The sequence below is a fragment of the Drosophila arizonae genome, chromosome 3 (genome assembly GCF_054131065.1).
Source record: "Drosophila arizonae isolate 15081-1271.41 chromosome 3, UAZ_ARI_1.0, whole genome shotgun sequence".
NCBI lineage: Eukaryota > Metazoa > Arthropoda > Insecta > Diptera > Drosophilidae > Drosophila > Drosophila arizonae.
Window position 1 is genome coordinate 30,666,708 of NC_142923.1, and position 26,778 is coordinate 30,693,485.

At 40.5% G+C, this 26,778-nt stretch overlaps 3 protein-coding genes across 3 annotated transcripts; 2 read left to right on the forward strand and 1 right to left on the reverse strand.

Annotated features, from left to right (window-relative positions):
* The first annotated feature begins 16,019 nt into the window (after positions 1-16,019).
* Positions 16,020-18,129, forward strand: Usp14 (ubiquitin specific protease 14). Its single transcript, XM_018004522.2, has 7 exons — positions 16,020-16,145; positions 16,208-16,383; positions 16,437-16,541; positions 16,600-16,985; positions 17,151-17,307; positions 17,363-17,428; positions 17,503-18,129. Exons 1-7 carry the CDS (start codon positions 16,130-16,132, stop codon positions 18,040-18,042), a joined length of 1,446 nt encoding a protein of 481 aa, XP_017860011.1. The 5' UTR covers positions 16,020-16,129; the 3' UTR covers positions 18,043-18,129.
* A 2,479-nt stretch (positions 18,130-20,608) lies between these two features.
* On the forward strand, positions 20,609-21,831 carry REPTOR-BP (REPTOR-binding partner). Its single transcript, XM_018017415.2, has 4 exons — positions 20,609-20,749; positions 21,317-21,398; positions 21,478-21,599; positions 21,658-21,831. The coding sequence occupies exons 1-4, from the start codon at positions 20,699-20,701 to the stop codon at positions 21,757-21,759; spliced, it is 357 nt and encodes a 118-aa protein (XP_017872904.1). The 5' UTR covers positions 20,609-20,698; the 3' UTR covers positions 21,760-21,831.
* Positions 21,832-24,778: 2,947 nt separating this feature from the next.
* Positions 24,779-25,908, reverse strand: Rsf1 (Repressor splicing factor 1). Its single transcript, XM_018004543.2, has one exon. It carries the CDS (start codon positions 25,759-25,761, stop codon positions 25,171-25,173), a length of 591 nt encoding a protein of 196 aa, XP_017860032.1. The 5' UTR covers positions 25,762-25,908; the 3' UTR covers positions 24,779-25,170.
* Between the last annotated feature and the right edge of the window lie 870 nt (positions 25,909-26,778).

Here is a 26,778-nt window from a genome sequence, read left to right on the forward strand (position 1 = left end):
CGACCAAAGAGGAGATCTTGGAGGCAATTAGGGTGGAGTTGAAGGATAGCTCACTCCCCATTGAGGCTATCAAATCGCTTCGGCCAGCTTTTGGTGGACAGCAAAGAGCTACGGTTGCTCTTCCAATTGGGAAAGCTAAAACTCTGCTCGAGCTGTCCAAAATTAGAATAGGATGGGAAGTTTGCCGTATCCGAGCCGTAGACCAGCCTAAACGCTGTTTCAAGTGCCTCGATTACGGTCATATGGCAGCAAACTGCGGCAGCGACTGTGACTTAAAGGGCGCCTGTTTCAGGTGTGGAGAGATGGGTCACAGTGACAAAGCATGCACCAAGCCACCAAAATGTAGCCTCTGCATCCGGAAAGGTGAAAAGCAGACGGACCATTCAGCAGGCAGCTTTAAGTGCCCATCTTACCGTGAAGCTGCTCGTAAAATGAAATGTTAAGGTTTTTGCAGCTTAACTTAAATCATTGTGTTGCTGCCCAAGATCTTCTAGAGCAGACCATTAGGGAAAAATATATAGATGTAGCTTTTCTCAGTGAGCCTCACCACTGTAGAACCAGCTGCCCTAGGACATGGTCAACAGACGTTAATGGCAAAGCTGCGTTGTGGGTATGCGGCAACTCAACGAACGTACTTTCGAATGTTAAGTCATTCAATGGGTTCGTACGTGGCCGATATGGTAGCTTATGGCTTTACAGTTGCTATCTGGCCCCCAGCATGCAGCTCAGTGAATTCACGACGGTGCTCGACGAGCTTGACGAGGATGCTAGGGGTCGGAAGGCCATTATAGCTGGAGATTTTAACTCCTGGGCGCTAGAATAGGGTAGCCCCACAACAAATGCTAGAGGTCGTATCCTACTGGAGATCTTCGCGACACTAGATGTTGCACTGCTCAACACTGGCCATGAGTACACCTTCAGTCGGGCTGGATACGGGTCTGTTATCGACATTACTTTTGTCACTTCATCCCTCTTTCGGGGAGCAACATGGAGCCATTGTGATAGCTATACAGGCAGCGATCATACGGCACTTCTGTTCACAATAGGTGAGCCACCTGCCAGGGCGTCAACATTGTGGAGGGAGTCGTATCGGCTAGATACTTTTGATCCCGCGGTCTTTTCAGAGGCCATTCAGTCTCTGGGTACAATTGGTAATGCTGAGGCCAGAGCATGCCAAATGGTAGCCCAAATACAGTGTGCCTGCAATAGCAGCATGTTACGTCGCAAGCAGTTCACGCGACAACATGAGCCTACTTATTGGTGGAATACGCAAATAGGTGACATTCGTCGCAAATGCATCCAGGCGAGAAGAAGCTACCAACGGGCTCGCGGTAGGTCAACGTTTTTTGAGAAACAGTTAGCTTACCAGGCAGCTAGAAGACAGCTGAACAAGGCCATTCGGGCAAGCAAAAGAGAATGTTTTTTACAGTTGTGCGACTCAGCCGAATATGACCCTTGGGGCAGGGCATATAAGATAGAAGTTAAAAGGCTATACGCAGGTAGACAGGTGCAGCCTACGGATCGTCTGGAGCTTAAATCGATTGTGGAAACGCTCTTTCCAGAAAGACTAAGCTCCATTCACGCCCCTGAGTCCGAGTCTGCTGATCAGGGCTCAACGAGCACTGAAATTGTTTTAGTTACAGAGGGAGAAATATCAGTAGTTCTCCGAGGTCTTAGAACCAACACAGCTCCAGGGCCGGACGGGATCCCAAATCGTGCGCTAAAGCTAGCCCTCGCCTTGCACCCAAGTACGTTCGCCGAATTATTTAACGAATGCCTGATCCAAGAGACGTTCCCGGCAAAATGGAAAGCCCAGAATCTGGTATTGCTACCCAAGGCTGGCAAACCACTAGATGAGCCATCTTTGTACAGACCGATCTGTCTCTTAGACACCATGGGAAAGGTGTTTGAGAAACTGATCTGCTCTAGGCTGGAGACTGCGATTGCAAGCGCCGGAGGCCTGTCACCAAACCAATTTGGATTCCGGAAGGCCCGGTCAACAACGGACGCGCTTAACAAAGTTGTCGGTCTGGCCACTTCCGCTATTCAAGGCACCAGATGGAGGCACGGGACGAAGGAATACTGCATTATTGCGACCCTGGATGTAAGGAATGCCTTCAACACAGCTAGTTGGGATATGATACTGAATGCGCTGTCACAATATAATATCCCTAAATATCTAAGAGAGATAATAAAGAGCTACTTCAGAGGAAGAACACTGGTATACAACACGAGTGAGGGTCCCCAAACTCATACAGTGTCAGCTGGAGTACCCCAAGGCTCAGTGCTGGGGCCTCTCCTATGGAACATCATGTACGACGGCGTACTGCGCTTGGAACTACCAGCAGGCGCGCACACCATTGGCTTTGCTGATGATGTAGCTGTCGTAGCCATAGGAAAGGAGCTCAAAGATACAGAGGATATGTGCAGCGAAAGTATCTGGTTGACAGGAGCTGGGCTCGAGCTTGCGGCACACAAGACCGAAGTTGTACCAGTCAGCAGTCGCAAAAGAGTGGAAACTGCCAATATAAAGATCGGCAGCGTCACCATTGCGTCAAAGAGGGCGATAAGATATCTTGGTGTCATGATAGACACAAGATTAACTTTCCGCGAGCACTTAGAATATGTGCATAAAAAGGCAGCTGATTCTTGTAGAGCTCTCTCGAGAATCATGCTTAACACGCGGGGACCTAAACAGCAACGACGTCTCCTCCTAATGAGCGTCATTAGGTCTGTCATCCTCTATGCTGCGCCAATATGGGCAAGAGCGATGGCAACGCCGAGCTACAGCCGAGGCATTTGCGCGATCTACAGGCTGAGCGCAATCAGAGTCAGCTGCACTTTCAGGATTATCTCCGATGACGCGGCGCTCGTCATAGCCGGTATGGTGCCACTGGAGTATTTGGTCGCCGAAGCCGTGGAGCGGAATTCGCACGGGCCTACGCGACTCAACGCTGTCAGGGCGAACAGCATCGCACGATGGCAAAGAAGGTGGAATAGCTCAGCTAAAGGGCGGTGGACGCACAAGCTCATCCGGGAGCTCGAACCATGGGTTAACCGCAAGCACGGCGAGGTTAACTTCTATCATTCGCAGATCCTCTCGGGTCATGTATGCTTTCGGAGCTATTTGAAGCGCTTTGGCCACGAGGAATCTGACGAGTGCCCCTGGTGCGAGCGAGGGCATGTGGAAGACGCCAACCACATTCTTTTCGAATGTGGACGGTTCCTGGAGGAGAGGCGTCGTCTAGAAGAGGCACTGGGACACTCCATCAAAGCGGACAACATAGTCAACGCCATGCTAGAATCGGAGGTAGCTTGGGAACTAACAAGCACCTTCGCGGCCACAGTGATGATGGAGCTCCGCAGAGTCGAGCGAATAAGAAGACGAGCTGTAACAGGCTAAGGTAGCGCATAGTGCTTGCAAAGCAATGCTTTACGGCCGTCCCGCAAGCATCGCACGCTATCCAAGCCACCACTCAACTTGCAACTTGTAGTATAATAAGATTGTAAATAAAGAAATATAAAAAAAAAAAAAGAAAACACACACACATAATCACCCACGCATAAGCACGCATGGGCTGCAGTGTGCGCTTACTATGAGAACTTAATTGTTTAATAACTTTGTGGACATACGATCTTCATGAAACTTTCAGATTATGATTATAACATGAATATGCATGAATTTGCCAAAGCACAAGTCTCTAGTATTTGAAATAAGCTTTTTACAAAAGTGAGGGTGAGGGGGTGAATTTAAGGGTGGGGGGTAAATTTTAACAAAAAGCGAAATTGTATAAATTGCATATAAGCATACATTACAAATTTGGAGAGTCTAGCAATAAAGGTGTAGAAGATATAATTTTATAACTGGTTTTCGATAAGGTTTTTATCGATAAAAAAAGATCGGTATGAGTTATCGATTTTTTATGATAAGCTTGATATGCGCGCTGTAATTACGGACATTTTAAAAAAATTGAAGTCTCTAGCTCTTATATCTTCTGAAATCGACGCGTTCATACATACGGACAGACGGACAGACGGCCGGACGGACGGACGGACAGACAGACGGACAGGGCCAAATCAACTCACCTCGTCGCCCTGATCAAGAATATATATACTTTGTGGGGTCTGCCACGCCTCCTTCTGCCTGTTACATACATTTCAACAAAACCATTATACCCTGATTTCCTATTGAAAATGGGTTCAGGGTATAACAAGTAAAAAAGCTCTAGTGGAGACTGCTCGACTATGTGATCCCCTGAACCCTTCGAGCAACTGATATTCCAATCATTATTCGCGCATGCACACAAACACGGACAGGCATACACACACACGCATAAACACGCATTGGATACATGGAAAGTTAATTGCTTAACAACTTTTCTTATCGATGAACGATCTTCATGAAACTTTCAGATTATGATTATAACATGTATACGTATGCATTTGCCAAAGCATTTGAAATACACCTTTTACAAAGATAATGGTGAGGGGGTGCAAATAAGGGTGGGGGTTAAATTACAATAACAACCGAAATTATATAAAATACAAATAAGTCTATATTTCAAATTTGGACACTAGCTTTAAAGATGTAGGAGATATAATTTTATACCTGATTTTCGATAACGTTTTTTATTGATAACAAAATAACGGGATGAGCTATCGATTTTTGGAGATAAAGTCGATGTGCGCGCTATAGATACGGACATATGAAATTTATTTCTAGCTCTTATATCTCCTGAAATCGACGCGCTCATACATACGGACAGACAGATAGAATCCGTTTTGAAATAAATTGTTATTAAGCTTGAATCGCGAAAAAGATTTTAGCTCGCCAACTAACCAACGGGCTTAAAGTCAGCACACAACAAAAACACACGTATAAGAAAAGCGTTAATATGCGATAAAGCGAGAAAGCGATTCAGAATCGCTTTCTTGCAACCTGCTTTACTTTTCGCTTTAGCTCTCTTCTAGCTACGCATGCCCTCTGACATCTTTTAAGCGATTACATGTAAATTTGCATGCAGAGCTTTCTCGCACATTGCCGCTCAATATTATCGCATTGCTTATCGCGCCCAGTCCGACATTAGCCTATAAATCACATTGCGAATGAAGTGTGAAGTGAAGAATTGTCAACAGTTAGTTATACCCTGAACCCATTTTCAATGGGAAATCAGGGTATAATGGTATTGTTGAAATGTATGTAACAGGGAGAAGGAGGCGTGGCAGACCCCACAAAGTATATATATTCTTGATCAGGGTGACGAGCTGAGTTGATTTGGCCCTGTCTGTCTGTCTGTCTGTGTGTCTGTCCGTCCGTCCGTCCGTCCGTCTGTCCGTCTGTCCGTCTGTCCGTATGTTTGAACGCGTCGATTTCCGAAGATATAAAAGCTAGAGACTCGATTTTTTTTTTAATGTCCGTAATTACAGCGCGCATATCAAGTTTATCATAAAAAATCGATAACTCATACCGATCTTTTTTTATCGATAAAAACCTTATCGAAAACCAGTTATAAAATTATATCTTCTACACCTTTATTGCTAGAGTCTCCAAATTTTTAATGTATGCTTATATGCAATTTATACAATTTCGGTTTTTGTTAAAATTTACCCCCACCTTTATGTCGACCCCCTTATCCACACTTTTGTAAAAGGTGTATTTCAAATACTAGAGACTTGTGCTTTGGCAAATTCATGCATATTCATGTTATAATCATAATCTGAAAGTTTCATGAAGATCGTATGTCCACAAAGTTATTAAACAATTAAGTTCTCATAGTAAGCGCACACTGCAGCCCATGCGTGCTTATGCGTGGGTGATTATGTGTGTGTGTTTTCTTTTTATACCCTGAACCCATTGAAAATGGGAAATCAGGGTATAATGGTTTTGTTGAAATGTATGTAACAGGCAGAAGGAGGCGTGGCAGACCCCACAAAGTATATATATTCTTGATCAGGGTGACGAGCTGAGTTGATTTGGCCCTGTCCGTCTGTCTGCCTGTCCGTCTGTCCGTCTGTCCGTATGTTTGAACGCGTCGATTTCCGAAGATATAAGAGCTAGAGACTTCAAATTTTTTGTAAAATGTTCGTAATTACAGCGCGGATATCGAGTTTATCATTAAAAATCGATAACTCAGCCCAATCTTTTTTTATCGATAAAACACCTTATCGAAAACCAGTTATAAAATTATATCTTCTACACCGTTATTGCTAGAGTCTCCAAATTTTTTGTATGTGCTTATATGCAATTTATACAATTTCGGTTTTTGTTAAAATTTAAATTCACCCCCTCACCATCACTTTTGTAAAAAGCGTATTTCAAATACTAGAGACTTGTGCTTTGGCAATTACATGCATATCCATGTTATAATCATAATCTAAAAGTTTCGTGAAGATCGTACGTCCACAAAGTTATTAAACAATTAAGTTCTCATAGTAAGCGCACACTGCAGCCCATGCGTGTTTATGCGTGGGTGCTTGTGTGTGTATGTGTTTGTGTATGTGTGTATGTGTTTGTGTATGTGTGTGTGTATGTAAGTGTGTGTATGCGTTTGTGTCTGTATGCGTGTGTGTGTATGTATGCCTGTGTGTGCGTACGTGCGTGTGAAGGACGCGAAAAATGATTGAAATAGCTAACACTCCAAGGGTTCAGGGGATCTCGTAGTCGAGCAGTCTCGACTAGAGCTTTCTTACTTGTTTTTTTTTATATTTCTTTATTTACAATCTTATTATACTACAAGTTGCAAGTTGAGTGGTGGCTTGGATAGCGTGCGATGCTTGCGGGACGGCCGTAAAGCATTGCTTTGCAAGCACTATGCGCTACCTTAGCCTGTTACAGCTCGTCTTCTTATTCGCTCGACTCTGCGGAGCTCCATCATCACTGTGGCCGCGAAGGTGCTCGTTAGTTCCCAAGCTACCTCCGATTCCAGCATGGCGTTGACTATGTTGTCCGCTCTGATGGAGTGTCCCAGTGCCTCTTCTAGACGACGCCTCTCCTCCAGGAACCGTCCACATTCGAAAAGAATGTGGTTGGCGTCTTCCACATGCCCTCGCTCGCACCAGGGGCACTCGTCAGATTCCTCGTGGCCAAAGCGCTTCAAATAGCTCCGAAAGCATACATGACCCGAGAGGATCTGCGAATGATAGAAGTTAACCTCGCCGTGTTTGCGGTTAACCCATGGTTCGAGCTCCCGGATGAGCTTGTGCATCCACCGCCCACTAGCTGAGCTATTCCACTTGCTTTGCAATCGTGCAATGCTGTTCGCCCTGGTAGCGTTGTGTCGCACAGGCGCGTGCGAATCCCGCTCCACGGCTTCGGCGACCAAGTACTCCAGTGGTACCATACCAGCTATGACGAGCGCCGCATCATCGGAGATAATCCTGAAAGCGCAGCTGACTCTGATTGCGCTCAGTCTGTAGATCGCGCAATTGTCCCGGCTGTATCTCGGCGTTGCCATCACTCTTGACCATATTGGCGCAGTAAAGAGGATGACAGACCTAATGACGCTCATTAGAAGAAGACGTGGTTGCTGTTTAGGTCCCCGCGTGTTAAGCATAATTCTTGAGAGAGCTCTACAAGAATCAGCTGCCTTTTTATGCACATATTCTAAGTGCTCGCGGAAAGTTAATCTTGTGTCTAACATGACGCCAAGATACTTAATCGCTCTCTTTGACGCGATGCTGACGCTGCCTATCCTTATATTGCAATCTCCACTTTTTTGCGACTGCTTACTAAGACGACTTCCGTTTTGTGCGCTGCAAGCTCGAGCCCAGCTCCTGTCAACCAGCTTCGTATGCGATTGATACTTTTGCTGCACATATCCTCTGTATCTTTAAGCTCCTTGCCTATGGCGACGACGGCCACATGATTAGCAAAGCCAATGGTGTGCGAACCTGCTGGTACTTCCAAGCGCAGTACGCCGTCGTACATGATATTCCACAGGAGAGGCCCCAGCACTGAGCCTTAGGGTACTCCAGCTGACACTGTATGAGTTTGGGGACCCTCACTCGTGTTGTATACTAGTGTTCTTCCTCTGAAGTAGCTCTTTATGATCTCTTTTAGATATTTAGGGATATTATATTGTGACAGCGCATTTAGTATCATATCCCAACTAGCTGTGTTGAAGGCGTTCTTAACGTCCAGAGTCGCGATGATGCAGTATTGCTTCGTCCCGTGCCTCCATCTGGTGCCTTGGATGGCGGAAGTTGCCAGGCCAACAACTTTTTCTAGAGCATCTGTTGTTGACCGGGCCTTCCGGAATCCAAATTGATTTGGTGATAGGCCTCCGGCGCTAGCAATTGCAGTCTCCAGTCTAGAGCAGATCAATTTCTCAAATACCTTTCCTATGGTGTCTAAGAGGCAGATCGGTCTGTATGAAGATGTCTCTTCTGGTGGTTTGCCAGCCTTGGGTAGCAATACCAGGTTCTGGGTCTTCCATTTTGTAGGGAACGTCTCTTGTATTAAGCATTCGTTGAATAATTCGGCGAACGTACTAGGCTGCAAGGCGAGAGCTAGCTTTAGCGCACGATTTGGGATCCCGTCCGGCCCTGGAGCTGTGTTAGTTCTAAGACCTCTGAGAGCTACTAAGATTTCTTCGTCTGTAACTAAAACAATTTGAGTGCTCGTTGAGCCCTGATTTGCAGACTCGGACTCCGGGGCATGAATGGAGCTTAATCATTCTGGAAGGAGCGTTTCCACAATCAATTTAAGCTCCAGACGATCCGTCGGCTGCACCTGTTTACCTGCGTATAGTCCTTTAACTACTGTCTTATATGCCCTGCCCCAAGGGTCATATTCGGCTGAGTCGCACAACTATAGAAAGCATTCTCTTTTGCTTGCCCGCATGGCCTTCTTCAACTGTCTTCTAGCTGCCTGGTAAGCTAATTGTTTTTCGAAAAACGTTGACCTACCCCGAGCCCGTTGATAGCTTCTTCTCGCCTGGATGTATTTGCGACGAATGTCACCTATTTGTGCATTCCACCAATGCGTAGGCTCTTGTTGTCGCGTGAACTGCTTGCGGCGTAACATGCTGCTATTGCAGGCACTCTGTATTTTGGCCACCATTTGGCATGCTCTGGCCTCAACATTACCAATTGTGACCAGAGACTGAATGGCCTCTGAAAAAGCCGCGGGATCAAAAGTATCCAGCCTATACGATTCCCTCCACAAGGTTGACGCCCTGGCAGGTGGCTCACCTGTTGTGAACAGAAGTGCCGTATGATCGCTGCCTGTATAGCTATCGCAGTGGCTCCATGTTGCTTCCCGAACGAGGGATGATGTATTTGCGACGAATGTCACCTATTTGTGCATTCCACCAATAGACAAAAGTAATGTCAATTACAGATCCGTATCCAGCCCGACTGAAGGTGAACTCGTGGCCAGTGTTGAGCAGTGCAACATCTAGTGTCGCGAAAATCTGCAGTAAGATACGGCCTCTGGCATTTGTTGTGTGGCTACCCCATTCTAACGCCCATGAGCTAAAATCTCCTGCTATCCGACACCTAGCATCCTCGGCAAGCTCGTCAAGCGGCGTTGTGAAATCACTGAGCTGCATGCTGGGGGCCAGGTAGCAGCTGTAGAGCCATAGGCTACCGTATTAGCCATGTCCGAGCCCATTAAATGGCTTAACATTCGAAAGAATATTCGTTGTGTTACCACATACCCACAACACCGCTTTGCCATTAGCATCTGTTGCCCATGTCCTAGGGCAGCTGGTTCTACAGTGGTGAGACTCACTGAGAAATGCTACGTCTATACATTTTTCCCTTATGGTCTGCTCTAGAAGATCCTGGGCAGCAACACAATGATTTAAATTAAGCTGAAGGAACCTTAACATTTCATTTTACGAGCAGCCTCGCGGTAGGATGGGCACTTGAAGCTGCCTGCTGAGTGGTCCGTCTGCTTTTCAACTTTCCGGATGCAGAGGCTACATTTTGGTGGCTTGGTGCATGCTTTGGCACTGTGATCCATCTCTCCACACCTGAAACAGGCGCCCTTTAGGTCACAGTCGCTGCTGCAGTTTGCTGCCATATGACCGTAATCAAGGTACTTGAAACAGCGTTTAGGCTGATCCACGGCGCGGATATGGCATACAACCCATCCATTTCTGATTTTGGACAGCTCGAGCAGAGTTTTGGCTTTTCCGATTGGAAGAGCAACTGTAGCTCTTTGCTGTCCACCAAAAGCCGGTCGAAGCGATTTGATAGCCTCAATGGGAAGTGAGCTATCCTTCAACTCCACCCTAATTGCCTCCAAGATCTCCTCTTTGCTGGCTTTCTTATATAGGTCACGAATCTCAATTTGAGCCGATTCGGTAAGTGTTTTAACTACCGCTCAGTCACCCAAGGCCTTGCCTACAGCTTCATGAAGAGCCTCAGCGCTATGCTCCGGCTTTCTGCTCAGTTGCAACAAAAGGTTCCCCTTAGCTGTCTTCCTAATGCCTTGAACGTCGCCGCTCAGATGCTTTAGATTTGGGTCGGTCTTGACTACACGAAGCATATCCGCATAGCTGCAACCACCCACGCCTAAAATCGCGATTGCGTCACTTCTGGGTCGTTTTTGCATGGGCTTGCGTCCTTTAACGACTGTCCAGCTGTTCGGGTTTGTCTGTCGACCTGCCTGGTTTGAATTTTCAGCTGTAGCCATTGGTTCTTTTGGGTTCGCTGCGCCTTTATTGGGCCTCGGCATTTTTGAGGGTGTTTTCCTTTGATGGGTGGCAACTTCCCTCGACCGCTTGGGCGTATTGCTACCTGAGATCGCGCTAGTGCTCGCATTCTCCACTACCTTCTGGAGCGGCATGGTCTGCACCTCGTAGTTTTTAACCGGTCGGTTGCAGAGCTTTTCGGCCGTCTTATGGAGATTGACAATCCTAGCCAGCTCCTCTCCCATTAGGGCATTAATATGCCGCTGATCCCCAATTAAGGCAGTCAAGACCTCTAGCGTAACTCCTATTTGGGCTAACGCTTCTTTTGGTGAGTTAGGTGCCTGGCACTCAGCCACTGGGGACTGATTAAAGGTCGACGGCTGCGGCAGCGCCTTCTATTGTTACTGCGGTGATCGCTTCAACGAGGATCGACGCGCGAAAGCTTGCAGCTCGTCCTCCATTCTGGCATCCATAACTCAGCTTAACTACAGCAAGAGCCCGAAAGTACGGTCTACTTTTAGTAACTGCGTCTTCACTCCAGATGTTAGGTTGCTGTCTTTGCTAAGACTTAGCTCTCACCAAAGTTAATGAGCAGCTGATTGTCCGCTGCAATTTCCAGCACTACTAACAGCTGTTAGAGTGAATGCACCTGATTTTTATTAATTTCGCAAGTATGACGCCTACTGACAAAACTTTTCGCGCTTGAAAAAGAAAAGGAATGAGAAAAGCCCTGACGCCAAAACAATGACGCTATTGCCCCCCTCTCTTGCACCATTGGAATCTACCACCGGGGTACTATACGAACCGCCGAGCAGTAAGTCTTTGGTAGCTTTCGAGGTCGCTGGGTACGTTGCGCCCACAGCATACACGTTTTCTTTAGATATTTCCACTTTCGCAGGGAAAAACTCGGAGCAAGCTATAGTCAACAATGGATCACAATAACATCGACCGCACTCCATGAAAACGCAACTCGAACTCCTGCCTGTGTATGCGTGCTTGCGTGTGTGTGCGTATTTCTTGTGTAAGTTGAAAAATTATTGAAATAGCTATTACTCCAAGGGCTCAGGGGATCGAGCAATCTCGACTAGAGCTTTCTTACTTGTTTAGTTTAGATTTGCTAGAATGCACTGCAGCAGTGAATCTATTTCAGTTTCAACATCACAGTTTCGAGAGAGAGGTAGCGTTTTTACTAGCAGCGAGACGCTCAATCGATAAGTCTCGGGTTCGCCTCCAAACCGCGCAAATTATGTTTATTATAATTTTTTCAAATTATATAATTTTCCCAGTTGCCACGACGTCGTTTGTTTTAGCAAAGCATACATACAGTGTCTAACATTAATATTCGGTTTTTTTTATTTTTCAACTTCAACCGCCCATAACACAAGTAATATTAGGTGAAATTTACAAATTTTAAATGCTAAATTGTAGATGGAAAAATTACCTTTCCGATGAGGTGTATATCATTATAGTATATTTAATATAACTAACAAAAATTTTACAGAAACCGAAAAAACCCTAAATTTGGCGTTACTTTAATATTCGGTTTTTCTTCATCAACTGACCTAACTCGAGTTCTATTAAAATGGTTCACATTTAACATTTGGTATGATATTCATTATATTTTAGAGGGTCCCTTAGATGTTTTTGTAAAGTGGCTATAATTTTTATTGTGTCCTTGGAGCCGATTTTGGCCTACTCTTCCCATAGCCATGTCTTTAGGAAAGATATTGAAGATATCAAGGTTTTGTAGCCTCGGCAGTCTACCTGGCTCCAAAATATTTTTATAGAGGTCAGGTCTGGGGGCTGGGGAGGTGTTTCCAAAAGTTTTGGTTACCTGAAAAGTAGACAGGACTCCCATAGCCATGTCTTTAGGAAAGATATTGAAAATATCGAGGTTTTGTAGCCTCGGCAGTCTACCTGGCTCCAAAATATTTTTATAGAGGTCAGGTCTGGGGGCTGGGGAGGTGTTTCCAAAAGTTTTGGTTACCTGAAAAGTAGACAGGACTCGATTTCGTGGCCTTAGGCTAAGGGCCATTGTCCTGAAACAGCTTAATTGTGTCTGAAATACCCATTTTTCAGCGTTCACACCATTCTAAGTTGAGGGAGGCACACGCCAATATTCATCTCCCAGGCATACACACACGCACATGTAAAGGCACACAGGCATACAAATGCTTCTAAAAGTTATATCCCATGCGTACACACAATCAAATATATATACATACATACATACATACATATGTATGTGAGCACTTCAAAAGACCGACAAAATGCAAATGCTGGGCTTCAAAATTGCTACAGGCACCCAGAGCTTCACATACAGGCATACAAATGCTCATAGTACATGTAGCAAGGGAGAGTGTGTGTGTGTGTGCATGCCCGTCGCAAAATCATATTTTTATGAGCACCAACGATTTCATACCCTTCTTAGAAATAATCATGAAAACGCTAACATTTTGTATGAACGTGGCGAACGCTTTACAAGTTTCGGTATACCCTTCACTCATAAGGAATGAGCTGAGATCGTCGCGAACAATTTAAAAATTTTGTGCGCTGCTGCTATTCCAGAGACCATAGAGAGAGAGCATTAAGAGAGGGAGAGAGTGAGTAAGGAAAAAAGAGCGCATAGCCGTGCTTTATATGGTAATGCGTGCATTTAGTGGCAGCAGTCGCAGCACACTGACTTTGTCATGCCTTATTTTCACTGCTTGAGCCTCAAACGACCGAGCCGACCAAATACGAAGTTTTCCGGTATCTTCAGCACATTTTTTCGGTGTTGAAAGAGTTTGTTCTACATGTCTAGTCTATGTGTTCTCTGGTTAGTGCTGCTTGTTAGTTATCTATTAATCGGTATTATTAGCTGATTCAATTCATAAATAAGCCAGATTTTACGCCAACCGCAATTTCAAAATTTCTTCCGCAATCGCACTTGAAAATAAGCTAGATCTGGCCCAAAATAAGCCAAAACGGCAACACTGAAGCTAACTACTTTATGTTAGAGATGAAAGTATTGCAGAACTTGTGATGTTAGCCTTTAATAGTTGCCAACTTGTTAGTTTGTCTACTAATCGGTAACTAATATCAGGTATTAAGCAAAATATGTATTAGCTGATTTGATTCATAAATAAGCCATATATTCCGCTATCCGCGATTTCCAAATTTTTTCCGCAATTGCACTTGAAAAAAAGCCAGATCTGGCCGAAAATAAGACAAAACGGCGTAATTGTTCCGGTGTAATTGTTCTCTGCTTAGTTTTAGTGGTTAGTGTCAATATTATCACTGACCAAACAACACATAGACTAGACATGTAGAGCAACGTTTTTCCACGCCGCAAAATCTGTGTAGCAGGTCCCGGCCAACTTCGTATTCGCTCGGCTTGGTATTGGCTGGCTCGGGTAATGAAAGATAGCACGACGAAATCAGTGCGCTCTAAGCACGCAAACGAGATGGTCATGCATGCGCTTTGCGTTTTTTGTCTTACTCTCCCTCTCTCTCTCTCTCTCTTCCTCTCTCTCTCTCTCTCTCTCTGTGGGTTCTCAAATCATGAAGCTCAGCAGCTTTTGAGAGAAATTATAAAATGTATTTATTTACAGCTTAGCGCACCGCTACCTAATTGGTAACTTAATCTAAACAGATATTTACAAAAATTTATTTACTTAAGAGCTATATTATTATTAATATTATATGCATATATTCTTGTCAAATCTGCAGGTGTTAGGTCAAGACCCGATCCAGTAGGTCTTACGGGTGGTGGCGTTTTAGTCTTCTCCTTATATTTCTACGGCAGTTGACTGCAGAGCCTAGTCGTCTGGCCAAGCTATTTGGGTGTGCATTCAGTCTTCCAGTGTATTTCTTGGCTATCTCCTGTATTTTGTCTCCGATTTTTGTTACTTTGAGGTCGCGTTCGATGTTTCTTGTTCTAATGTACCACGGAGCCCCAGTGATCTTCCTTAAAGTTTTTGCTTGTAATACTCGCAGTTTATTCAAATGACATTTGGCTGCGATGCCATACACTTGAATGGCGTAAAAAAAGCTAGGGGCTGTGCCAGAGGCCGTTCTAGCTGCTGCCTAAACAGAGCAATTGAACGCGTCGATAGCATCATCAATATCTTTTCCAGAGCTCATGTCCATATTGAGGTGAAGTGTCGTTGATGAAGTGGGTTGATGATAGACGAAAATACTGAGAAAGTATTGAGTTTCGCGACGCACGCACACAAAAGCACATACACGTAGCAAGGATGTAAGTGTGTGTGTGCATGCTCGTCGCGAAAATGTATTCTTTCTGTGCATAACAGCCTGTGCAAATTGTAAAGCCCAAAATTTGCCGTTGGTCTGCCTTGTGAAGTGAGCACATGCATACATACACTTGTGTATGTGTATGTTTGTATGGGATGGCAAGCTAATTGTCTCTGGATTTAGTAGTTTGTAAATTTTGTATGATTTGAATCGTAGGGTGACTATCAAATGGGCTATTATGACTTAATTAGAAATTTTTGACAATAATGAGTAAAGCTTGAGTGTAATATGACATACATATGTATTTCAAATATTGCATAGCATTTAATAAAGTTAGTAGTGTTTTACGATAATTTTTTCGGTTGAAAATGTGTATAAAATAATTTTAATTATGTATAATTATTTACGGATATAAACCCATTTATGAACATGATTAGCAATAATAATATATAAATGTACTTATGTACATATGTATGTATGTTCATACATAGTACATCTGTTTAAAGTGGTTATGACAGTCCGTAAGACCGACCAAATGCAAATGCTGGGCTTAAAAATTGCTACAAGCAGCAAGAGTAACGCACGCAGGTCACAAATGCTCATACATGTAGCAAGGGACTACAAGTGTGTGTGTGCATGCCCGTCGCGAGATCATATTCTTTATGCGCCTCAACGCATTCATACCCTTCCCATAAATATACATAAATATGTATATCGAAACGCTAACATTTTGTTTGCATGAATGTCGCAAACGATTTTAAGATTTCGGTATACTCTTTACTCAAAAGGAAAGAGCTGGGACCGTCGCGAAGAAATTTCAATTTTTGTGCGCTGCTGAGCTTCATGATTTGAGAGCCCACAGAGAGAGAGAGAGAGAGAGAGAGAGAGAGAGAGAGAGAGGGAGAGTAAGACAAAAACCGCAAAGCGCATGCATGACCATCTCGTTTGCGTGCTTAGAGCGCACTGATTTCGTCGTGCTATCTTTCATTACCCGAGCCAGCCAATACCAAGCCGAGCGAATACGAAGTTGGTCGGGACCTGCTACACAGATTTTGCGGCGTGGAAAAACGTTGCTCTACATGTCTAGTCTATGTGTTGTTTGGTCAGTGATATTATATATATCTCGTTTATCGATGTATCGATAAATAGTTAACAACGAGGATAGTCATTCACACTGTTGAAAGTAGCATCACCAATTCTGTCTAGAATTGCATGACTTTGTGATTTTAAAATTATTTGTTACTAATTCCGAAATGCCATCTTTTAAAGGTAAAGTTTTTAAATAACAGTTTGTGTTGAAATTGATAATAAATTAGCTTTTTTCTGTTCAGTTAAAGTCAAGTGGGGCCGTGAACTATATCCGGATATTGATGTCAATACTGATGAAGACCCAATATTATTTAAAGCTCAACTTTTTGCATTAACGGGAGTTCAACCGGAACGCCAAAAAATAATGTGCAAAGGCGGCATACTTAAAGATGATGAATGGAATTTACAATTAAAAGACGTAAGTTGTATGAAGTATTTAACGATATCTCTATGACCATTTATATTCCAAAGGGTGCCGTAGTCTTATTATTGGGTTCTAAGGATAAAGTTCCCGAAATGCCCCAAACACCAGTTAAATTTATTGAAGACATGAACGACGCAGAAGCAGCCACCGCGGTATTGCCCTTTACATTTAAGAGTATTAAGTCTTAAATACTAGACATCAATTTTCTAGATGCGCTTACCTGCCGGTTTAACTAACCTCGGCAATACATGTTACATGAATGCCACTGTACAATGTTTAAGGGCTGTTCCGGAACTACGAAAAGCTTTGGAAAAATTTCAACCTGATAGCTCTGACGCCACTTCATATGCATTTACTATTTCATCAGCTATGAAAATAGTGTTTGCACAGATGGAGAAGGGAACAACTATTACACCAATTGTGCTGTTGCAAGCCCTACATAGGGCATCACCGCAGTTTGCACAGACTGGAGAAAATGGCACCTATCGGCAGCAAGATGCCAATGAATGTTGGTCTGAAATACTGAAAATGTTACAGCAAAAACTTTTACCATTAAAACAAGAGTTAGGTGAAGCTACCGATAAAAAAGTTCATAAGTAAGTATCTGCTTCGTTGGTTTTAGAAAATGACTAAAACCCATTTAACATGAAAGTTTAATATGCATTGTTATTTTATTGCGCAGACACTTTTAAATGCTATTTTATAAATAATTTCGATATTTTTATTGACATATTGCTTAAAATTGATTATTTTCTTCAAAGCTCATTCATTGAACAATTCTTTGGTGGAACTTTTGAAGTCAAAATGACTGCTGATGAAGCTCCTGATGAGCCTGTTACGGTTTCAACAGAAAATTTTTTGCAGCTCAGTTGTTTTATATCGATGGAAGTTAAGTATATGCAAAGCGGCCTCAAATCGGTAATCATCAATCAAATTATTGTTGCATTACATATGTTAATATTTTATTTAATAGAAAATGAAGGAGCAATTGGTAAAGAACTCGAATACGCTGGGTCGTGATGCACATTATACAAGAACTGTGAGGCAACATATATTCATATATATCATATATAAAATAGAAACAAAAAATAATTTAATCGTTTGTATTTTTAGTATTTGATAAGTCGACTTCCAGCATATCTTACCGTTCAATTTGTCAGATTTCAATATAAAGGAAAGGAAGGCATAAATGCAAAAGTATTGAAAGATATCAAATTTCCAATTGATTTCGATGCATTTGAGCTGTGTACGCCCGATTTACAGAACAAACTATGCCCCATGCGATCCAAATATAAGGATCACGAAGACAAAAAAATGGATGTCGAAACACAGATAAATAAGACAGCGAAATCTTTGGAAGTCGACGGAGAAGATGATGAAACAAAATATGAGCAATTCTGGTTTGATAATGATTTGGGCAGCAACAACTCTGGTTATTATACACTTAAAGCTGTTCTAACTCATAAGGGTCGCTCGAGTTCATCTGGTCATTATGTGGCCTGGGTACGCTCAAATGGTGATGTTTGGTATAAGTTCGACGACGACGATGTGACATCTGTTACCACTGATGAGATATTACGACTGTCTGGAGGTGGTGACTGGCATTGCGCTTATGTTTTGTTGTACGGACCTAAACGTTTAGAAAAGTGCTAGTATGGGTTTGCATTGAGGATACCAGATTGTTAACCAAATTTATAAATTAAAATATTAAAGAATCCTAACGCAAATAACGAATATAAATTTGTTTTTATACTATTTTTCTTCAAACAAACTATGATGGTTTTTAGTTTTGTCTGGATCATTATTCTGCAGAGCGCAGGTTTTATACCCAAACTCATTCATATTTTCATCCTGCGTTTATTGCTGTGTCTAAGGCCAGCAGCCGGCTTTTCAAAAAAGCCAGTTTTGACGGGAAAAAAGCTGATTTGGCAACACTGGTTTCCCTTGCTCGCTCTCTCTCTCTCTCTCTCTCTCTCTCTCTCTCGATGCCCACGGCTCTCTCAAATATGTATACACCCACCCAGTGGCGACCACCTGAATGAGGTCTGTTGAAATAATGCATTACATGCGAGAAAAAAGTAATGCATTGCCTATGAACATTTTTTTCAGCGCATTTGTAATGTACAAAATAAAAAGTGCTACTCATACGACAGAATCGAGCTCTTGTCAACTTCGTTTTTGTATGCCCCTTCCCCGCTAACCAACAAACGATTTTCGTCTTTCGTTGCGTCGCGACGCGTCGTGACGAAATCGCCGAATTTCGTTTTGGACTTTACCGTTTTTTGTATGGAAGGCGTGCCTTCTTTGGTTTGGTTTCTTTGTCAATGCCTATTCCTTTTGTGTGATAGTGTTAATGAGTGTAAATACAAGTGCAAAAATGCATATGTGTGATAATTCCTGTTTTCGTTTTACCCGCCGCGGCGCGTCACTTTTCTGATATTGTTGAGCCGTGCGGACGTAAATTTAAAGGGAAGTATCTGGTATGTATAAACCATCTTACATGTACTTTTAATGACAAAAAAATTAATAATGTTTAATTTACAGATGCTATAAAAACCAAAGAGTCCACTAAGAAGACCTATATAAGTACAATAAGAAACTGCTTTCGGGTCCAGAATGGTCGACTGGCAAAGCAGAAGTTCGATAATAAGGACAAACTAGATAATAAGACATAGCTTAAGATTTAGATGTAGATAGATATAATAAAATAGTAATAAGACATAGACTATACATTTATTTATAGATATTAAGAAATAATAAATAATAATTCTTAAAAATTAAAACAATAAATACTACAGTACTCAAGCGTTTCTATCTTTCAATTAGTAATCAATTATTTCTCCAATTACATTGCATTAAGAAGTAAGCCATTTTATATAGGGGGAAAATGGGTTGCAGGTATATTGTGTTGTAATGTACGCACATTACTAACCCATAAGCGATTTTGAAAATGTATAGGGCGTTTTCTTCAGGTTGCGGAATTTCTACATTACAATATTTAAAAAGTATACGCATGGGTAATGGAGAGCCGAAGGAAACTTCGTCACCTCATTACTTTCTGCATTACAAAATTCAATAATTTCATGCACCCGGGAGAAAAAGCGGCCATTCCTTAAAAAATTAAGGCAGCTTGTAATCGATCTTTTCATGCACACAGGCGACAAGTAATCCATGAGTAATGGACAAAATAATGGGCATTTCCGCCACTGGGCAGTGCACCAATAATGTCTTCTTACAGCAGCAGATTTTTTCTTTGAGAACGAATAAGACATATATACACTGCGCGTCATCAGGTTAGCGCCCCCCTTTACACTCAATCACAAGCCATCAGAGCTTCATATATAAACTTTATTTTTTATTTTTTGTATTATACTACATCTATTTTTCTTTAAAATAATAAAAAAAAAAAAAAAAAAAAAAACAATGGCTACTGTAACAATAGGGAATCATTTTCAATAATTTTTTTTTGTAAAATGTACAAAAAAAATGTAACAAAAATTTGGTCATCAGATTAGCGCCCCCTGCGTTAAATTCAATTTATTTAAGTTAATGAATTTATTTAAGTTATAATGGTTTTGTTAAATGTATGTAACAGGCAGAAGGAGGCGTGGCAGACCCCATAATTATATATTCTTGATCAGGGCGACGAGCTGAGTTGTTTTAGCCCTGTCCGTCCGTCTGTCCGTATGTTTACTTGTTTTTTTTTTTTTTTGTAATTTATAGAATCATAACATTAGCTCACGTGCAAAATTTCAGCGTTCTAGCTTAAAAACTCTACATAGACAGAGTTTTATCCGATTTGTCATGCCCAATGAGCGGGTATATATCCACCATAGCTTGTTGATCTTCAACTAATATGATTTCTGGTATATCGGAAAATGCATTTTCGGATTTGTCACGCTCTTAGTAGATGGATAGGAATATATTAACACTTTATAAATCGGAGATATACGCGATTATATGTCCCCAATTTCATGTCTCCGACTTCAATAACGCTGAAATAAACGGCATTCTGCGGACAGACGGACAGCAAGACGGACTTTGCACAAAACCAATATACTCATTTCACTTTCTTGAATGGATATAAATATTTCCTATGAATGTTTAAATTCAAAGTAAAAAACATAAATACATATATTCGATATTCAATTAAAGGAGTACCCCTTTTAACGTTCATTGCCAGAATGATGAATCTTATCGATAAATTGAGTAAATATATGTTGTTAGTAAATAGATGCTTGATATTAGCACTATAGAAAAAGTTACAAAAATATTACAAAACCTTTAATAAATTTTCAAATCTAGCAAAATGGATTGTGACAGCATGCAAATGGCTATCACGGAGGAAAATCAATCAACCGTACGTATTAAACACTATTCTTATGGCTATTGCGTTGTATGTTTTTGTAAATAGTGAATACATACATACATATGTATGAATGTATGAATTAATATACATACATAAATATAGTCAAAGCAATACGTAAACAATTGCAGAGGACGTAGCGAGTATTGGAGATTTATAAACATACATACATAGTTAAAAGCATTTTCCCCACTTGGCTTATGTTTTATTTTAATAATCAGCGTAATGCGTAATTTTAATTAATACCTAAATTTAATAGTGTTTAATACTTACCCCTAAACAATTCTTTATATCTATCATAGAACTAACAATCATTGTGAATATTGCATATGAGATACACATTAATTAATCCATATTATTTATGAACTGTTAATATGCACATATGTACATACATATACATGTGGGTATGTACACACAAAACATAATGGCTCTATTATTATTTTTCTCTTTAGTCAGCATTTATAAATTTAGTAGTTGTATATAGTCTATATATATGTATATAACATAGAGAAATTCGTGCAATAAAGGTTTTAAATTTATAAAACTATTTACATATTTCAGGAACGCAAGGAATGCGGACGAAGAGGACGTAAGCCAGGCAGAAAATCGTCGTCGGAAAAAGTCGATGTAAAAGCTAAACTCGGTAAAAATATTATATTTTAAATTTTAATTTTAAACAATATGTATAATGATTTGTATTTAATTAAATACCACGACTTTAGAGCGAAGCAGACAAAGCGCACGAGAATGCCGCGCACGAAAAAAACTTCGATATCAGTACTTGGAGGAGCTAGTTGCAGATCGTGAAAAGGCAGTTATTGCTTTGCGTGCTGAACTGGAGCGAGTTGGTTAATACATATTAATAAACCTAATGCTCAATTATTGAAAATTTTTTATTACAGTTCATGCAATGCGATAGACGACTAGACGAAGTGGCATCTCCCAATGATATTGATCAGTTACTTAAAGACATTGGCATTCTAAAACAAGAAACATTTACATAGGTTACACAAAAAATATAATCTTATTTCTTAATGTATGTAATCGTACATTACTATTATTATCTCTAAAAAATATTTCAGCCTGGCTTTTATTTAAGAACGAATAAGAGATTGTTTATTTGGTATGCATATAAGAATGTCCTTAAGCTTTTTAAATATACATGTGTAAATAGTATGTATGAGTCGATCAAAAAATTTCCATCTACTCAATTTTGATCAAACATTTATAAAGCGTTACAAGAGATGTGATTCTGGCCCAAAGCACATACATATGTACATACAAAAAAAAAAAAAAACAAGGAAGCTCTAGTCAAAACTACTCGACTACTAGATTTGAATCCTTCGAAGCACTGATATTTCTGTCATTCTTCGCCTGTAATTTATACACGCATAGTGCCTTTACTCACATACATACATATGTATGTAATTACACACTGCTAACTGCGCAGTTGAAGCAGCGATTGTGATTGGGCTGAAGGTTGGGTCATGTTATGAGATATGTATTATTTTTATACACTGAACCCATTTTCAATGGGAAATCAGGGTATAATGGTTTTGTTGGAATGTATGTAACAGGCAGAAGGAGGCGTGGCAGACCCCACAAAGTATATACATATATTCTTGATCAGCTTGACGAGCTGAGTTGATTTGGCCCTGTCCGTCTGTCTGTCCGTATGTATGAACGCGTCGATTTCAGAAGATATAAGAGCTAGAGACTTCAAATTTTTTTTAAAATGTCCGTAATTACAGCGCGCATATCAAGTTTATCATTAAATCGATAACTCCTCCCGATATTTTTTATCGATAAAAAACCTTATCGAAACCCAGTTATAAAATTATATCTTCTACACCTTTATTGCTAGTCTCAAAATTTGTATACCCTGAACCCATTGAAAATGGGAAATCAGGGTATACTGGCTTTGATGAAATGTATGTAACGGGCAGAAGGAGGCGTGGCAGACCCCACAGTATATATATTATTGATTAGGGCGACGAGCTGAGTTGATTTAGCCCCGTCCGTCTGTCAGTATGCTTGAACGCGTCGATTTCAGAAGATACAAGAGCTAGATACCTGAATTTTTTTGTAAAATATCCGTGTATACCACGCGGATGTCGAGTTTTGCTTTAAAAATCGATAACTAGTCCCGATATTTTTTATCTATAAAAACCCTTATCGAAAATCAGTTATATAATTATATCTCCTACACCTTTAAAGCTAGTCTCCAAATTTTTAATGTATGTAGATTTATATGCAATTTATACAAAGTCGGTTTGTGTTAAAATTTTCCCCCCACTCCCTCATCTACATATTTGTAAAAAACGTATTTCAAATACAAGAGAGAGAAGAGAAAGTTTTATGAAAATCGTGGGTCAAGAAAAGTTAGGCGTGGGTGCTTGTGTGCATGTACATATATGGGGGTGTGTGTGTGTGTGTGTGTGTGTGTGTGTGTGTGTGTGTGTGTGTGTGTATGCGTGTGTGCGCGTTTGCGTATTTCTTGTGTAAGCAGAAAAATGATTGAAATAGCTATTGCTCGAAGGGCTCAGGGGATCTCGTAGCCGAGCAGTCTCGACTAGAGCTTTATTACTTGTTATACCCTGAACCCATTGAAAATGGGAAATCAGGGTATAATGGTTTTGTTTGAATTACATTGTTGTGAGAACACTTTTATTAGATTCAAATGTGTGTATTTGCTAAAGATTAAAGCTCTAGAATTTTAAATGTTTTTTTCTCCCAAATTTAGGCCCATGAGCAACCAAAATAAAATAAAAATTTTAACATTCATTGCATGACAGCTTTGACGCACTGGGAAGTTAATACAGTCATAAGGAAAGCTTTCAAGTTTCTTCCAAACTCTAAAACTGCTCAACTGGGTTGAGATCTGGAGATTGTGGAGAAAGAGTTAATCGAATAGCGTTAAATAAAAGCCACTCCTTGACGAGATAGTACGTTTTTCGTTTTGCAACTGGATGATCAACACATGCCTCCTTAGGTCAGATGTGTCTACCCATCTAAGATCCTTACTAGGATTTCGCTTTTATTTTTGGAGGATAGCCTGATCTGAGTTGAACTTGTTTTTATAAATTATAATGGTTTGCACAATTTGCAATTTCGCGCACACCTTTCCCATCTAAGTGGCGCTTTAATATACATATGTATGTACATATGTACGTATTTATACGCGATTTTAGTGAAATTTGCTTTCCTCGACCATGACTGAACATGACATATGTATGTACATACATACATATGTACGTAAACGGTTTCGTCTTGCTTTCTGGCATTTCTTGTTAATTTTGTAGCATAAATTTGCTATAATGGAACTAACATATGTAACTTTTGTTCACTAGCGTCATAAATAAATGCTTGTCTTATACATATGTATGTATATAAACTAATATACCGTTTAAAGGACATTTTGTATAATAAATGTTCAAGTATGTAAACTTTTTTTTTGCCGGCTACTTTAATGAAGAAATGCATAACGATATTTTGAAATATGTACATGCATACATACATATGTACATATGTATGTGATATATGGACCATATGGCTATAAAATATTATACTATGAAAATTGAAGTAGGCTATGCAGCTTAAAATGAGATCGAAATGTTTCAGGTAATCAAGAATTAACACGATTGTTTTTAATTTTAATAAGATAATCAGTCATAGAGGACTGATTAACTTATCATAATTAAACTTAAAATAAATACATAAATACATATGTATGTATATCGTTATAGGTGAAAGGGTAACGTGTGTGTAACCTTCATTTACGAAAATCGATATTAATTTTATGTTTTTCCATACTATGTGCAATTTCCTTTAATTTGATATGTATGTACATAGTGTGTAGTACTTACATATGTACATATATGCGTCCGGTCCCTACATATCACGTTGGAAGCATTACGACATACATATGTATGTCTTTTTGTCTATTTTGGGACCATCCCGACTTTAATATAATCATTAAATGGATCATGGATCAGAGAAAAATAAATTAGATTTTAGGCCCTATGAATTTTTAAACTGTGTTTTAATATCATTTACGACTTTAGACATTTTTATTTTGCTCTTGAATTCTAAGTTTTCAAAGACTTAGTCCGTATTTTTCATTAAATATATTTAACTTAATTATTTTTAATAGTTGGCTAATTTCTTAAATTTGAATATATAAAAATTTCGTTTGATGCAATTTGTAAGTAAAATAAATAATATTCGAAAGCTGATGCCCTAGCATAGAAATATGTTTTAATAGATGAATTTCTTGCTGATTAAAAAGCAAATCTTAATATTTGTCTTTAGTATATGTATGTACATATTAGCAATGATTTTATATGATAACTGGGTTGTATCAATATCGCACAGACATTTTATATTTCTCTATTAACATCTTCAAATTATATGGTTTAGAAACGATGATTAGCAACTGGGGACCGAGACCTGAATCGTCCACCACTTTGCCCTCCGCTGCGACTATAGCTAGAACTGGTTCCACCGCCATAACGACTACTTTCTCGCGTTCCGTTGTATATGTCGCGACGATTGAATCCGTTGCTGCCGCCATCTCTAGTACCGCCATACGTGGTACTTGAACGGCCGGAACTGTAACCGCGATCCAAATGGCGACTGCTTGAGCTACTGGAGCCTCTCTGTTGCCGGAATCCACCGTTGCTACTGCTACTTGTAATGCTGTGTCTGCCGACATCACCGCGGCGTCCTCTTTCGCCAGGTCCTCCTCGTCGTCCTTGCCGTGGACGACCCTTCGAAATTTCCACTCGTAATTGCGAGCCCAAGAGCTCCGAACCATTTAAAATGTCACATGCCTTTTCGGCATCGTCACGATGTTCAAATTCAACAAATGCAAATCCGGGCGGATTAAATGCAATCCATACTGAATTTAGCTTTCCATACTTTGTAAATTCGCCTTCCAGATCATCCTTCTTTACTTTATCAGTTAAATTACCGACATAAACTCTAGTCCCCCGTTGATCAGTCATGTTTTATAAACAAATATATCTGTGTTTGTGCAGATAATTATTAATCAATATTTTCAACGCTGCACTTCACCTCGTTTTTTAGTATGTACATCAAAAGTTCTCGTTCAGAGGGACCATATTATTGTCTGTCTTTTGTTTCAGTATAAACTAGCTCATACTAGTGACATAAGGTAATTACAGAATCCATTTCATATAATAGAATGACAAAGTATCCTTGCTTTGGAATAGTGAATTGAATGCAAAAATACCAAATATTGATAAATGTAATATACATATTATCACTTTGATGAATAGCATAAGTGAATATATTCTCCTAATTTATGATGAATGAATGTAATGAGATCCTAGAACGGTATGTGATCTATAATGAACTAGAGGACTGTTTATTTTAAAAAGAATGAGAAACAATTTAAAATCTCACATAGTATTATCAGACAATTACGCTAAGCCTCAGCAATATTTCGCAGATAGCAAACTATAATGTGCTTGGTTGCTATTGAAACACTTGCAGACTCTCAGCACACGACCAATATCAATAATTAACTACTGCTTCTCTCCTGATATCGATGACAACATTGTTGTTTTTTTTTTAATCTCATATGTTTAGGATAACCTTAAGTACGTGTTGGGACCGCTGATGTTTCGACGAGCGGATGCTGTCATGCTGGATACTCGATTTCAAAGCTGGTACGATCTAAGAATTTACTGTTGCAATCAAGACCAGATTGCTTTTTAGCAGGTGCACTACTTCTTTGTGTGCAACCGAAAAGATAATAATATTCCTGCATAGGAACTTAATAAAGTGAGAGTGGATTCAAGTTGTAACGAACATTCGGTTTATCCCGAGTCTAAGCTGGGCTAGTTTCAGCTGACTGTGGATTCGTTGCCAACAAATTTATTTGTTGAAGCCCCTGCGATAATTAATTAGTCTTGTGGTTTAGGTTTTATAGCGTAATTTTCTTAAATAAATATGAATTGTACACGTCACTTATGTAAATGTATGTGGCTCGCTGGTTT